This window comes from Saccopteryx leptura, chromosome 1 (assembly GCF_036850995.1).
Source record: "Saccopteryx leptura isolate mSacLep1 chromosome 1, mSacLep1_pri_phased_curated, whole genome shotgun sequence".
NCBI lineage: Eukaryota > Metazoa > Chordata > Mammalia > Chiroptera > Emballonuridae > Saccopteryx > Saccopteryx leptura.
Genome location: NC_089503.1, coordinates 175,663,031 through 175,675,819, shown reverse-complemented (window position 1 = coordinate 175,675,819; position 12,789 = coordinate 175,663,031). Strand labels below are relative to the sequence as shown.

Here is a 12,789-nt window from a genome sequence, read left to right as displayed (position 1 = left end):
AAACCTGGGACATCTACATGCTGGCCAACACTCTACCACTGAGCTAACTGGCCAGGGCCATTTTTATTTCTTCTAGGTACTTAATGAGGTATGGGATTGCTGGGTTGAATGGTAGGTAGAAATTTAACTTTGTAAGAAATTTTCAATTTTTCCAAAGTGACAGATTTGGGAGGCTAAACAAGCAGACGTGTTTGTTATACAGTAGCAAAATATTTGATCACAATGTTACCTGCCGTTTCTTGGGACTTACTTAGATAATGTGATAACCAAAGCTGTCACATTAGAGTAAAAAGTAGGAAAAATTTGGTATCACATTCTGGTTCTTTTTTGTCACTTTTTAATGACAAATCCTATGAGAAATGATGAACTCTAGCTAGAATAAGCCAGGCACAGACTGAAGGGAAATAAAGCTCTGATGAGAAAATTCTTCTCTGCCTTTTTCAGAGAGTTGACTTGAGAGGTCTTTAATTGAAAGGCTTGTGAGGCTGAGATCTCTCACTGCTTAGTGGTGGCCTTAGCAGGAGATAAAAGAGCCTTTCCCTATAATAAAAAAAACTTCCCTGATGAGTTTTCTGTGGGACAAAAGGATTCTGAGGAAGCTCACTGGCAAAGTCTATTAAGGATATAACCTTTCCTCCCAAGTTTGTGTTTCAAATAGCATCAAATAAGTGTCCATCCTTTTAAGGGATGTAGGGAAGTATGGAGCACAGAGGCAGTAGCTAACTGTTAAAGTTCTCAGGCTTCAAAATCCTGTCTAGACTTAAGCATGATTAAATCAGAAGCAACTAAAAACAACTTTTATGCTGGTCACTTAAATATATGTTTCCAGTCTAGACTTGTATAGCTGAATATCTCTACTTGAATATCACACAACAGAAGAAGCACCATGTTCCCTTCCCCAGGGAATTGCCACAACTGTCCACGTTGCTGTCTCACCAGAAACCTAAAAACATCATTCATTCCTGTTCTTTCTCTTACTTCTTCCAACATGTCAATCACTAAATCCTGTTTATTCGATCTCTTAAATATATCTCAAGTCCACGTACTTTTTTTTTTTTTTTTGTGACAGAGACAGAGGGACAGACAGGAAGGGAGAGAGATGAGAAGCATCAATTCTTCGTTCATTGTGGCCCCTTAATTGTTCATTGATTGCTTTCTCATATGTGCCTTGACCGGAGGACTACAGCAGAGCAAGTGACCCCTTGCTCAAGCCAGCGACCTTGGGGTCAAGTCTATGATCCCACGCTCAAGCCAGTGGCCCCATGCTCAAGCTGGATGAGCCCGCACTCAAGTCAGCGACCTTGGGGCTTCAAACCTGGGACCTCTGCATCCCAGTCTGATGCTCTATCCACTGCGCCACCGCCTGGTCAGGTAAGTCTGAGTACTTCTCAGATGTCATACTGCAACTTCCCTGGCTCAAGCTATCATCACATCTCCCCTTGATGACAGAAACAGCTTTCCCCTGTCTTGTCCCACTTTACTCTAATCCACATTGCAGCCACAGTAGTCCTTACAAAAATGCAAATGGCATCCTGTTATAGCCCTGCTTCAAACCTTGCAATGATTCCCAATGGGGAGATCAGGTAGGAGGAATACAGGGTGCTGTGTCAGAGCAGGTTTCTTTGAGGAACTGACATCTGAACAAAGACCCACACAAATACAATCAATGCCTAGTGGAATCTTCTGAGAATAATACCACGGATGTTTTCTAAACATGTTTTAAAATTATAATCTACTAATCTTAAAGATTCTCAAGCAATAGGAATTTTCAAAATACTTACTTCCAGTAGATTTGTACTCTTCTTTTCAACTACAGACCGCAGGAGGTCTTGGCTTGTATGTATGATATTCTCAACATAGGGTAAGCATTCGGACTGATAGTCGAGACTTGTCACATTGAAAATACCAATACGCTTCTCAATGGCCATATGAACAATATCTCTAAGATAATTTATGAATTTAGCTAGTACAGTCGTAAACTGTGTTGAAGTTAATTCTTTCACAGATGCTATTTTCATACTCATGATTTTGGCCTTCTCTACCATAGCACAATATTTTATAAACTTGTTGGTGTAAGCACTAACTAGACCCATGGAGTTACCAATAATAGTCAGGAGACTCACAATCTGAAAAGAAAAATATTAAAAAGTTAGTCAGAATTTCATTTTAAGAATGAAGAAAAAGGCATGGCCTGGAAGACTAACAATTCTGGTAAAAAATATTTAAATTAATAGGTGTACGTAGAGTTCATTTTGTTAAGAACTTCTACTGAATATGTTGGAAATCTAAGAGTTCAAGAAATTTATATCACTTTTTTATATTTGGTTTTTATGTAAAGGTTTACAAGGCCATATATATATATATATATATATATATATATATATATATATATATATATATATATATATATAATTAGCTTGTTATCTTGAGCCATATACCAGAAACACTTATCATTTATACTTTTGCTGGTCACCCTGTGTTAGTGGACATGCTTTATGCCCTCAAAAAGGCCAGTTCTATACGATGTGACATTAGCCAATTCCCACAACATAGCTACTTTGGATAGGGTAGAATCCTGATCCAGGCTAAGACCTTCACAGTCACTTGTGAATTTGAACAAAAACACCCAGTGAGATGGTAATGGCAAAAGCCAGGGCCATGGCAAGTGAGCATACTGGCAAGGCACTCTTTGAGGGAACCATAAAACAGAAAGCTCAGTTTCATAGTGAAAGCTGAAAGAAAATAAAGGTGACCAGAGATGAAGTGTCATGAGGAAGACAAACTGGGAATGGCTTTCCACTTGCTATAAATGATGATACTATAATTTTCCATCAAAGGCCTTTCATCTAAGCTGTCAGTGGGTTTCTGCTCATTCAACCAAATATTCCCTAAGACACACAGTTTTTAAACTCACTTTATTTTGGTAGACAGGATCCACTTCAAAAAGGATCTGACAATCTGGCCATCTTGTTCGTTTCTTATAGTCTATTATGTTTTGTGTCTTAATTAAAACCACATCAGTGAAGCTAGACAGGCGGGGATCTTGATAAAGAGGAATAATTTTGGCTAAAATATGTAAGTAAAAAGTTAGTATTTGCAGGAGTCCCAAAGGAAGCCATGCCTTAAAATTAACCACAGCATCTAGAACTACTGACAACTGAGGCTGATTTATTTGGGAGCTAGAGAGTACGCTACACTGATCAAGGGAATTTAAAGGCAGGTGTAAAAGTTGGGATCTAATGTTATGGGAACAAAAGAATCGGTTATAGGTAATTTGTGATAGTAATACGAAGCATGACTCAAACAGATACTGGGAATAAGTTAACAATAATTTGAAGTGTATATGCCACGTGAGGAGCATTATACCATTGTGAGGACACAGAGGACACAGCCTCTGTCATCAATAAGTTCATAATCTAGCTGCACAACTGGATGTTCATAGGCAAAAAAAAAGAACTCTGACCTATACTTTATACATAAACAACGTCAACTCAAGATAAATCATATACCTAAAAATAAAACACACGTCTATAAATCTTCCAGGAGAAAATATAGGAAAAATCTGTGTGACCTCGAGTTAGAGTTTTTAGACATAAAATCAAAAGCATAATCTATGAAAGAAAAATATTGATAAGCCACATTTTACCAAAATTAAGAAGTTTAACTCGAGAAAGAATGAAACAATATGGCACAGACTGACCAGGCAATGGCGCAGTGGATAGAGCATTGGCCTGGGATACAGAGGGTCCAGGTTCAAAACCCCTAGGTAGCTGGCTTGAGTGAAGACTCATCCTGCTTCAGTGAGCATTCACCAGGTTGAGTATAGGATCACTGATGGGATCCCATGGTCACTGGCTTGAGCCAAGGGGTCATTGGTTTGGCTCTTGCCCCCCAGTCAAGGCACATATGAGAAAGCAATCAACGAACAACTGAGGTGGTGCAACAAAGAATTGATGCTTCTCATCTCTCCTGTCTGTCTGTACCTGTCTGTGCCCACCAACCCCCCCCCCCCCCGCCCAGTCACTTAAAAAAAAAAAGATACAGCACATATTGGGAGAAAATATTTGCAAATCTTATAACTGATAAAGAACTTGTACGCAAAATACATGTGAAGACCTATCCCAACTCAACACTAAGTACAGTGAGAAAGACTGCATTCCTGAGGCTTGCAAAAAGAAATCAAATAATGCTCTAGATACCAGCATAGGCTGGGAAGAGGGTGCTCTGAACTCAGCAAAATATCATGATGTGACTGGAAACTGATTCCCTAGTTAAGGAGTTACATAGGGTCCTGTGGTTTCAAAGTCTTGATCAGACTTACATTGTGGAGAAGAGAGAAATTCATTGGTCAGGCCAGTAACTGCCATGTAATTTCAGATTCTGTACGCTCAGTTGAAAAAAATTTAACAAAAACCTATTAAAGGTGGAAATAATACTTTTTCCTTTTCTTTTTTTTTTCTTTTATTCAGTGAGAGGAGGAGAGGCAGAGAGATAGACTCCTGCATACACCCTGACTGGGACCTACCCAGCAAGCCCACTAGGGGGTGATGCTCTACCCATCTGGGGCATTGCTCCATTGCTGAGCAACCGAGCTTCTTAGCACCTGCAGCGGAGGCCATGGAGCCATCCCCAGTTCCCGGGCCAACTCGCTCCAATTGAGCCATGGCCGCAGGAGGAAAAGAGAGAGAGAGAAGCAAGAAGGGGAGGTATGAACTAGCAGGTGGGCGCTTCTCCTGTGTGCCCTGACTGGGAATCAAACCTGGGACATCCACATGCTGAGCTGATGCTTTACCACTGAGCCAACTGGCCAGGACCATATCTTTGTTTTGCTATGATACATAAAATATTTCGTATTGAAGTCCCATAAAATCCTGTAGTACCTTATATATACAAAGTGTATCCAAGTCTTTGCTATTTTCCTAATTCTATGGTTATGTGTATAACTCTCATGTGTTCAAATAATTCTAAATTCACATAGATTAATCCCAAAGAGTGTGAATGGATAATCACCTAATATACTATGTCTGCTACATCTCTGGGTAAAAGCATCAAATGCCTAGATCTAAGAAAACATTGCTGAAGAATACAATGTATCTAATTAAACACTTAAAGTACTTACTTATACATTTTTCAATATCAGCCACCATATTTTGAATTTTTATTGAAAACTCCAATCTGTTGGGAGCAATGGAGAGATTTGTAGGGAATTTTAAAAGTCTAGGAGAGAAAACAGTAGGAGCATATTTCAGAATGACGCAGTAACTAACAAAATATAATTACTCATAACTTTAAAAATGTTTGGTACTTACTCATCACGCGTATTTTTCTTCTCGAAATCAGTCGCAATGTCTATGTCTATTGGAATCCATTGAAAGAAAGAGAAGAAACCGTTTATATTTATATCAGCTAAATGGCAAGTTGATATGTGTCAGTATTTTCTAACTACCCTAAGAATAAACAGGCAAGACAGTATTCTGGCAGTGTGCCTTACCCCACACAAGCCCCAGATTCTGATTAAGGTGGTCTCAGATGGAGTATAAGAATCTAAGGTGGGAGGACAGAATATAGTGAGGCAGACTCCAGCATGCACCTCAACTGGGATCCATCTGGCAACCCCATCTGGAGCCAATGCTCTAGTGCCGAGCTATTTTTAGTGCCTGAGCCTATGCTCCAACGGAGCTATCCTCAGCTCCTGGGACCATGCTCAAACCAACTGAGCCACTAGCTGTGGGAGGGGAAGAGGGATAGAAGGGGAGAGGGAGGAAGAAAGAAGCATGGTTGCTTCTCCTGTGTGCCTTGACTGGGAATTGAACCCGGGACATCCATATGCCAGACCCACACTCTACCCACTGAGCCACAAGCCATAGCCAATCTCATTTTTAACTAGCATCCTCGTTGTATGCTCATCCTCATAAAGGGGTCCTTAGATCCCCCTCAGGGACAAACAGTATGTGCATTAAGATAAAAATGAATAATGGTGTCATTACTCACATACACTACAAATGACCTGTGAGCTTAGGCTTGCTTTGAGCATCCTTACTTTAATATTTATAAAAATGATAAGCTACTGACAAGACAGAACAACTATCTTTCCTCTCGCTTGTTATTTTTCAGAGGTTAGGATATTTCCCTTCCTTCTCGGTAGTCTCATTTGTTCTTACCCGAAAGAATTTCTTCGAGGTTGTAACCAGGGTTTTTTGGTTTCACTATCAGGAGTTTGTCACTTGAGTGTGTTATGTCACAACTGATTTCAACTGCTGACATTCTATCTTCTTTACAGGTCACAGATTCTTCAGACCACTTATCAGACTCTTGAAGGCTCTTGCTAGAATTTCCCGAGGAATTACTCCCAGCAGGAATTCTCAAGTGTAGACTGACTTCAAATATCGGCGCATATCTCGTTCTCAAATCCTTGTCCACTTTAATGCTATTCAAAATCTAATTTAACAGATGGGTGACAGTTCCAGTGACAATATAAAACTGAAAGAACACTGACTTTAGAATAATACAGACCTAAATTTTACATAATAACAACTTCAGTATAACTGAGTAACATTATTCCCCCCCATAATTGATATTCACATGTTAAAATAAGTAAATTAATGTAAATGATATACTGCAGTATTCCCCCCACCCCCAAAAAAAACTATGTGAATGGATGCCAGAGTAGCCACATAGTAATCATTTTAGAGCTTATTAAAAACACCAAATCTTAGGATCTATCCCAAGAGATTTTGAGTTAAAAAGTCAGGGATAGGGCCCAGGAATCTAAATCGCCTTTAAAAGCTGAATAGGTCTTTTCCTGTGTTGAAGACTTACAAAATCAGGAATATAGTTCAAGTTCATTACTATAGGTCCTAGCTCTTCACTTTAACACGCACATACCAATATGGGCATCCTACTGAAAAACAGGAGTATTTAGGTATAAACATTTTATTCACACAGTGTAACTGCTCTTAGGCTCCAGCCTGGCATGAGTTCCCAATTTATTGATCCTTCACATCCCATAAATAACCTGTTGTGCTTGGGGAATTTAGTGAATGTTTTCCAATGAAGTCATCAGAATCACCTGTTAGAACCCCCACCTTTAGTTTGGGTCATTAACAACTAAAGGCCATTAACAACAGCATAAATAAATGCCATTAGCACCCTACTAAGCTGCTGGGGAAAGAGCTTGGGTAGATGCTCAAAGTGACATGTAGCCTTAAAATTTCTACACAAATGGGTACCGAGTTTCTGTTCAGGATAATGAAAGCTCTGGAAGTGGATTGTAGTGATGGTTGTGCAATACTATGAACGTACCAATGCCACTGAATTGTACACTGAAAAATGGTTAGAATGGCAAACTTTATGTTGTGTTTTATCACAATAAAAATGTTCCGAAAGACAATTCCAAACAAATATATAATGCATTACATAGCTTATTCTGGGAAATAATCTCTAACTCTGGGAATGGCTGAACCTCCAGCCCTATATACCTTCTAATGTTACAGTATGTAAATATTTTGTGTAGAATCATTCTTGAAATATATATCATGTAGTCTGATGTATGGACTTATATCTTAGTATACTATATCAGGTACGTAAGTATACTTTGATAGATGTACGATTTAATGTAGTACGATTACTATTTGATGAGTGCTTATCATGTCCTAGGTACCACAGTAAAGAAGTCACCCTCCCCTTATTTTCATAGTAACCCTGAGATAGAAATCGGTGCTCCTATTGGACATGAAACAGATTTGGGAAGCTTATACTAATTTGTCAGTGGCTCTATTGCTAGCATGTGGTCAGGCCGGAATTTAGTTGTGGGTCTGTGACTCCAAAGCCCACTGTTAAAACGTGTACCGAGGCCTGAAAACCTTTTTGTAAGAAAGACATTTTTCGGCTGTTATGCTTTTTGTGCTAATAAGAATGGACCCCAAAATAGTTTGATTCCTTAGGGTGTAAACTCTAAATGAAACAAAGATTCTTCCACAGCGTGCAATGGGAAGTGGGGAAAGGCTGCAGCCCTGATCTCTCTCTAGACCAGGGGTCTCAAACTCAACTCAGCATGTGGGCCGCAGAGCAAGATCACAGCCATTCGGCGGGCCGCACTAGGTCTACAAAAGGCAACTGTTACGCAACACTTTTCTCACTGCAGTTGAAAACAAAAAAAAATCAGTACAACAAGCACAATCGTACATGCAGTTTACTCAGTGTCACAAAACGACCAGAAACTGTAGTTTGCATCACAACTGCTGTTAACTAAGCTAATATCTAGCTAGGATGCTAGAGAAATGAAAAATACAAGTAGGCCCCTAGGCTTACTTAATTTTATCCAAAATATTTTGAACTTCGTGGATTAGTCTGTGGGCCGCACAAAATTGTTCGGCGGGCCGCATGCGGCCCGCGGGCCTCAAGTTTGAGACCCCCTGCTCTAGACTCAGCTCCGTATTTCCAACATTCTAATAGAAATTTTTACCTGGTTGCTCACAAACACCTCCAACTCAGAATATCCTAAAATAAACTAATTATCTGTCTTCTCTTGGACAGGATATTGGAATGAGCTCCAAAAAGGAGTCTACATCAATATGAAGTCAGCACAGGCAAAAGCAGGAGCAAACCAAGGTCAAATACTAAGGGGGTAAAGCAGGAGCAAGATGCTAAAACCTCGGTGTGTGTGTGGGGGGGCAGAAAGGGAATCAGGACCAGACCGGAGTCATCTCAGGTTCACAGGTGGTACACATCCAATCACAAGCAAACTGGGAAATCAGAATCAATGTTGAATTTTAAAACAGTACTCATGGGAGACTATTTCTGAGCTTCCTATCCTGTTCTATTGACCTATTTGTCTATTCTGTCACTCATAAAACACTATCTTGATTACTATAGCTTCATACTAAGTCTTCAAGTCACATAGTATGAGTCCTCCAACTTGGTTCTCCTTCAATATCGACTATTCTGGGTCTTTACTTCTCCATATAAACTCTGGAATCAGCTTGTCAATAGCCACAAAATATATAACTTGCTGGTATTTTTTATTGGAACTGCCCAGAGCTGTACTTCAGTACTTAATTCAGTGCCTGGTAGGCAGTAGGCACACAGTAACGTGTGAACAAATGAACCACATGAGATGAGCGTAACAGTGGGAGCAGGTGTGGGTGCATGTGTAGGGTAGAAGTGTGTGTTTTGGGAAAGATAATGCATTAATCATAAATCACATTTTCATTTCAAAACTTATTCATTTTACTATTTACTTATTTTTCAGTTATTCCTTCATTAAGATCTGTTTACATTTTTTCAAAGACCATTAATACCTCATTAATACAAGTTTCTGTTTTTACTGCTGACTTTTGGACAGATGCAACATGTAAGTCTGACTTATTAGCAAGTTCTTCATAATCATTTGTCATCTTTCCAGTAAAAGCAGAGATGTCTTTGTATGTTCTAGATCAAGAAATGAAAAAAAAAAGTCTTTTTAAACCCTTATGTCTCATTAACACCCACAATACATAAATAACTGACATTCTTCCAAAGAAATACGGCTAATAAGTCCACAAAAGATGCTCAACATCACTAGTCATTTGGGAAAATACAAATCAAGACCACAATGAGATATCACGTCCCACCAATTAGGATGGATGTTATTTTTTTTAAAAAAGAAAAATAATAGTGTTGGTGAGTAGAAACCTGGTTTGCTGGTGGGAATGAAAACGGGGTCACTTAGGGGAAGCATTTGAGATTCTGTTTTCCAGCATTATTGTCAGTTTGGGCTCAAACTCTTAAAAATTCTCTACAGGTATGGACATCTTTTACACCAACATTCACTTGGCACAGCCAGCAGGGTCTGAAGGACCTGCCAGGAGCACCTTGAGGATCCAGAGGTAGTGCTAGGTACAAGCATGGGCTCACAGTGCCCCGCTGGCTCCCTACCACGCATGGAGTGAACCTGTGCCTTTAAGCTAGACTTCAATTAAATGGAGGAATTTGTGAGCAGATGTCACTGAAGGAAGACACCTTAAACTATTGCCAACATTGAATAAAGTCACTTTATGAAAATGCCAGATTGGTACCCACTTCCTTTCAGTTTCCCAGGAGACAACGATTTTTAAATTTATTGACTGCCACTTGGAGATTTTTTTTTTTAAAGGACATCAAATAAAAAAACAACAACTCTCCAACCTTTTTGGAAGGGGCCTTATCAGGAATCTAACCACAAAAAGGACATCTCCCCCTGTCTCTGACAGTCACCTATCCCTACACCGCGGACACCAACGCCCCTGACATCAGAGGTAGACAGCTGTTCCATGACACTGATGAGACCTGCATACCTGTGGATTGATGCTTAACTCACACCATTTTGTTTGACTCTCTACTTGAGTGCTAATGACATTAGTCATAATAATACTTATGCTTGTTCTTTAGGTTTTGCTATATACTCCAATTGTGATTACTGTAAATGCTATACTAGATGCAAAACACAGGAAAAGGAGACAGATGGCAAAACGTGAATCATGATAGTTCACGAGGAAGAAACTGGTGTAGCATTTGTGCAAAACAGGAGGGAGTTCCTCAAAAAGTTAATTGTGGGATTCTGCCTGACCTGTGGCAGCACAGTGAATGGAGTGTCGACCAGGAACACTGAGGTCGCTGGTGTGAAACCCCGGGCTTGCCTGGTCAAGGCACAAACAAGAAGCAACTATTACAAGGTGATGCTTCGTGATGCTTCCTGATCCTCCCTCCCACTCCTTCTTTCTCTCCTCTCTCTAAAAATCAACAAAATCTAAAAACAAGACAACAAACCTCAAAAAAAAAACCCAGCATTTAAATAGAAGATGAAAATATTTTGTATTCAATAGCTCTTACTCAAATTTCGATAGAACTTTATGGCTTCTGGAATCACTCTCACATCTTTAAGAACTAGCTTTGAACTTGGAAGATACAGTAGACCTATTCATAGAATTGCCAGACTTAGAAAATAAAAATACAGAACACCAGTTAGTTTTAATTTCAAACCAACAATTTTTAGTATAGGTAATATTTGTGACATACTTATACTAAAAAATTATTCACTGATTACCTGAATTTCAAATTGCACCAGACATCCCATATACTATATGGCTTTCTGACATATGTAGACTTCGGAAAAAATATTGGGAAATTTTCTTAAATGTTATGGACAGTAGTATTAAGTAAAGTATGACCAGATACTAAGTGAGGTGAGTACATACAATTATAATTATAAAAAGTGAGGTGAGTACATACAATTTACTATAAGGAGAATTTTCAAATTCTACCTTCAACTATTGTCTATTTTCTCCATAAGTGGCCATCGATATTTACAACACTGTGATTACACAAATTTCTTTGATAAATAAAGCATGATTTACTTGATGAGATCTTCATTCTTTTTTTCCTCTGAAAATAGCATTCTATCAGAACTAGTAAATAACTCCAAGAGTAGCGTGGCTGCAGTGTTCATTAGCTGACGGATGAGCTCCTGAAACAGGTAGTCCACCAGCATCAGAAAGCTCAAAATCGTTTGTAATAAACATCGATATTTAGGCAGCTTGAAATGTGTTGTGTCAGTGTCAGAGATGTTTGACTCAAAATATTCTCTAATGTCATTCTTCTCTGCCACCTATAAAGTCAGTAAACAATGAGAGACAAGTAATGATTTCCCATGTGAACATCGCATGGTTTCTAATTGATAGTATTTTTATTAGCCCGAATATCATATTGAAACATACCAACAATTGCCATTAAAATCTTGCCTCATGCTTATACTGTATTTAAACAGACAAAAACAAAACAACCTGTGTTCTGAAGCCTATCAAACAGGGTGTCTCACTCATAAGTAGGTAAGTTTAGGAAACTCCAACAAGAAGACCATAGTCATGAATATCTATGTGTTCCTATATAGAGGGACCCTCCTCAAATATACTGAGAGGTACCATGTAAACTTTCCTAAAACTAGGCTGTAGCAATTAGACTTTGTTAACACATGTATGTTATAAAATACAAAATTTTTAAAAAATTTAAGTTCATCAAAGTTTATTTCAGAGCTTTAGTTTTAAATACTATAATTGTATCTCTTAAGACAACTGACTTAGTAGGTCACTGGGGAATGGCTTGTTTTGATTTAAAAAACATAAGGGGTAACAGTACTACTAAAACCACCAAAAACTTCTAAATTGTGAGCCTCAGAATAACCTGGAAGTTACTCAAAATGATTCCTCTTAGATACATGAACACTGAATTACTTATAGACCTTAAACACTCTAAAATACTTCCATTTTCTGTTCTTTTATTGGTTAGTCACACTTTAATTTTTGCTCCATGGTGCTTAAATACTTGGCAAGTAGTCATCCTTTTCAGTTTGAATTCTAATTTTTAAAAACATAATTGCATTTGTTTTTTTATGTTGCCTTTCTTCATGTTTTATTTTATTCATTTATATATTTTTTAATTAGGTCAGGTGTTCAACAATTTTTTCCAGCACTGGCTGACTCTCTGAAGTCAATGAATGAAATTCTTTATTAATAATCAATAGCTGAAGTGACGTCACGGAAATGGCGCCGTGAGCAGCGCGTCCGACAGATCTCCCCCAAATCTCAACAAATTTATCAACTAGAAACAGAAAAATTTATCCTCGGAGCATTCCGGAGTTCCACACAAACTGAAAGCAAAAGGACTGTTATCACTTGAATCTGAGAGACGAGGGTGTGGAGGAAGCTAACTACCGCAGGGACGTTCATTCAAGCCACGGAGGGAGTGAGCCTGTGCCGCGGTCCGGTCGCAGAGCAA

General features: G+C 38.8%; 1 protein-coding gene across 1 annotated transcript in view; it reads right to left on the bottom strand.

Moving 5' to 3' along the window:
• The window catches only part of DNAH14 (dynein axonemal heavy chain 14), a 227,336-nt gene that overhangs the window by 181,554 nt on the left and 32,993 nt on the right, over nucleotides 1-12,789 (bottom strand). Inside the window, exons 10-16 of the mRNA XM_066360143.1 lie at nucleotides 11,373-11,623; nucleotides 9,300-9,429; nucleotides 6,162-6,438; nucleotides 5,310-5,355; nucleotides 5,120-5,217; nucleotides 2,915-3,066; nucleotides 1,782-2,126 (exon numbers count right to left, since the gene is read on the bottom strand). Coding sequence (XP_066216240.1) covers nucleotides 1,782-2,126; nucleotides 2,915-3,066; nucleotides 5,120-5,217; nucleotides 5,310-5,355; nucleotides 6,162-6,438; nucleotides 9,300-9,429; nucleotides 11,373-11,623 — 1,299 coding nt within the window. The remainder of the gene's footprint in view (nucleotides 1-1,781; nucleotides 2,127-2,914; nucleotides 3,067-5,119; nucleotides 5,218-5,309; nucleotides 5,356-6,161; nucleotides 6,439-9,299; nucleotides 9,430-11,372; nucleotides 11,624-12,789) is intronic.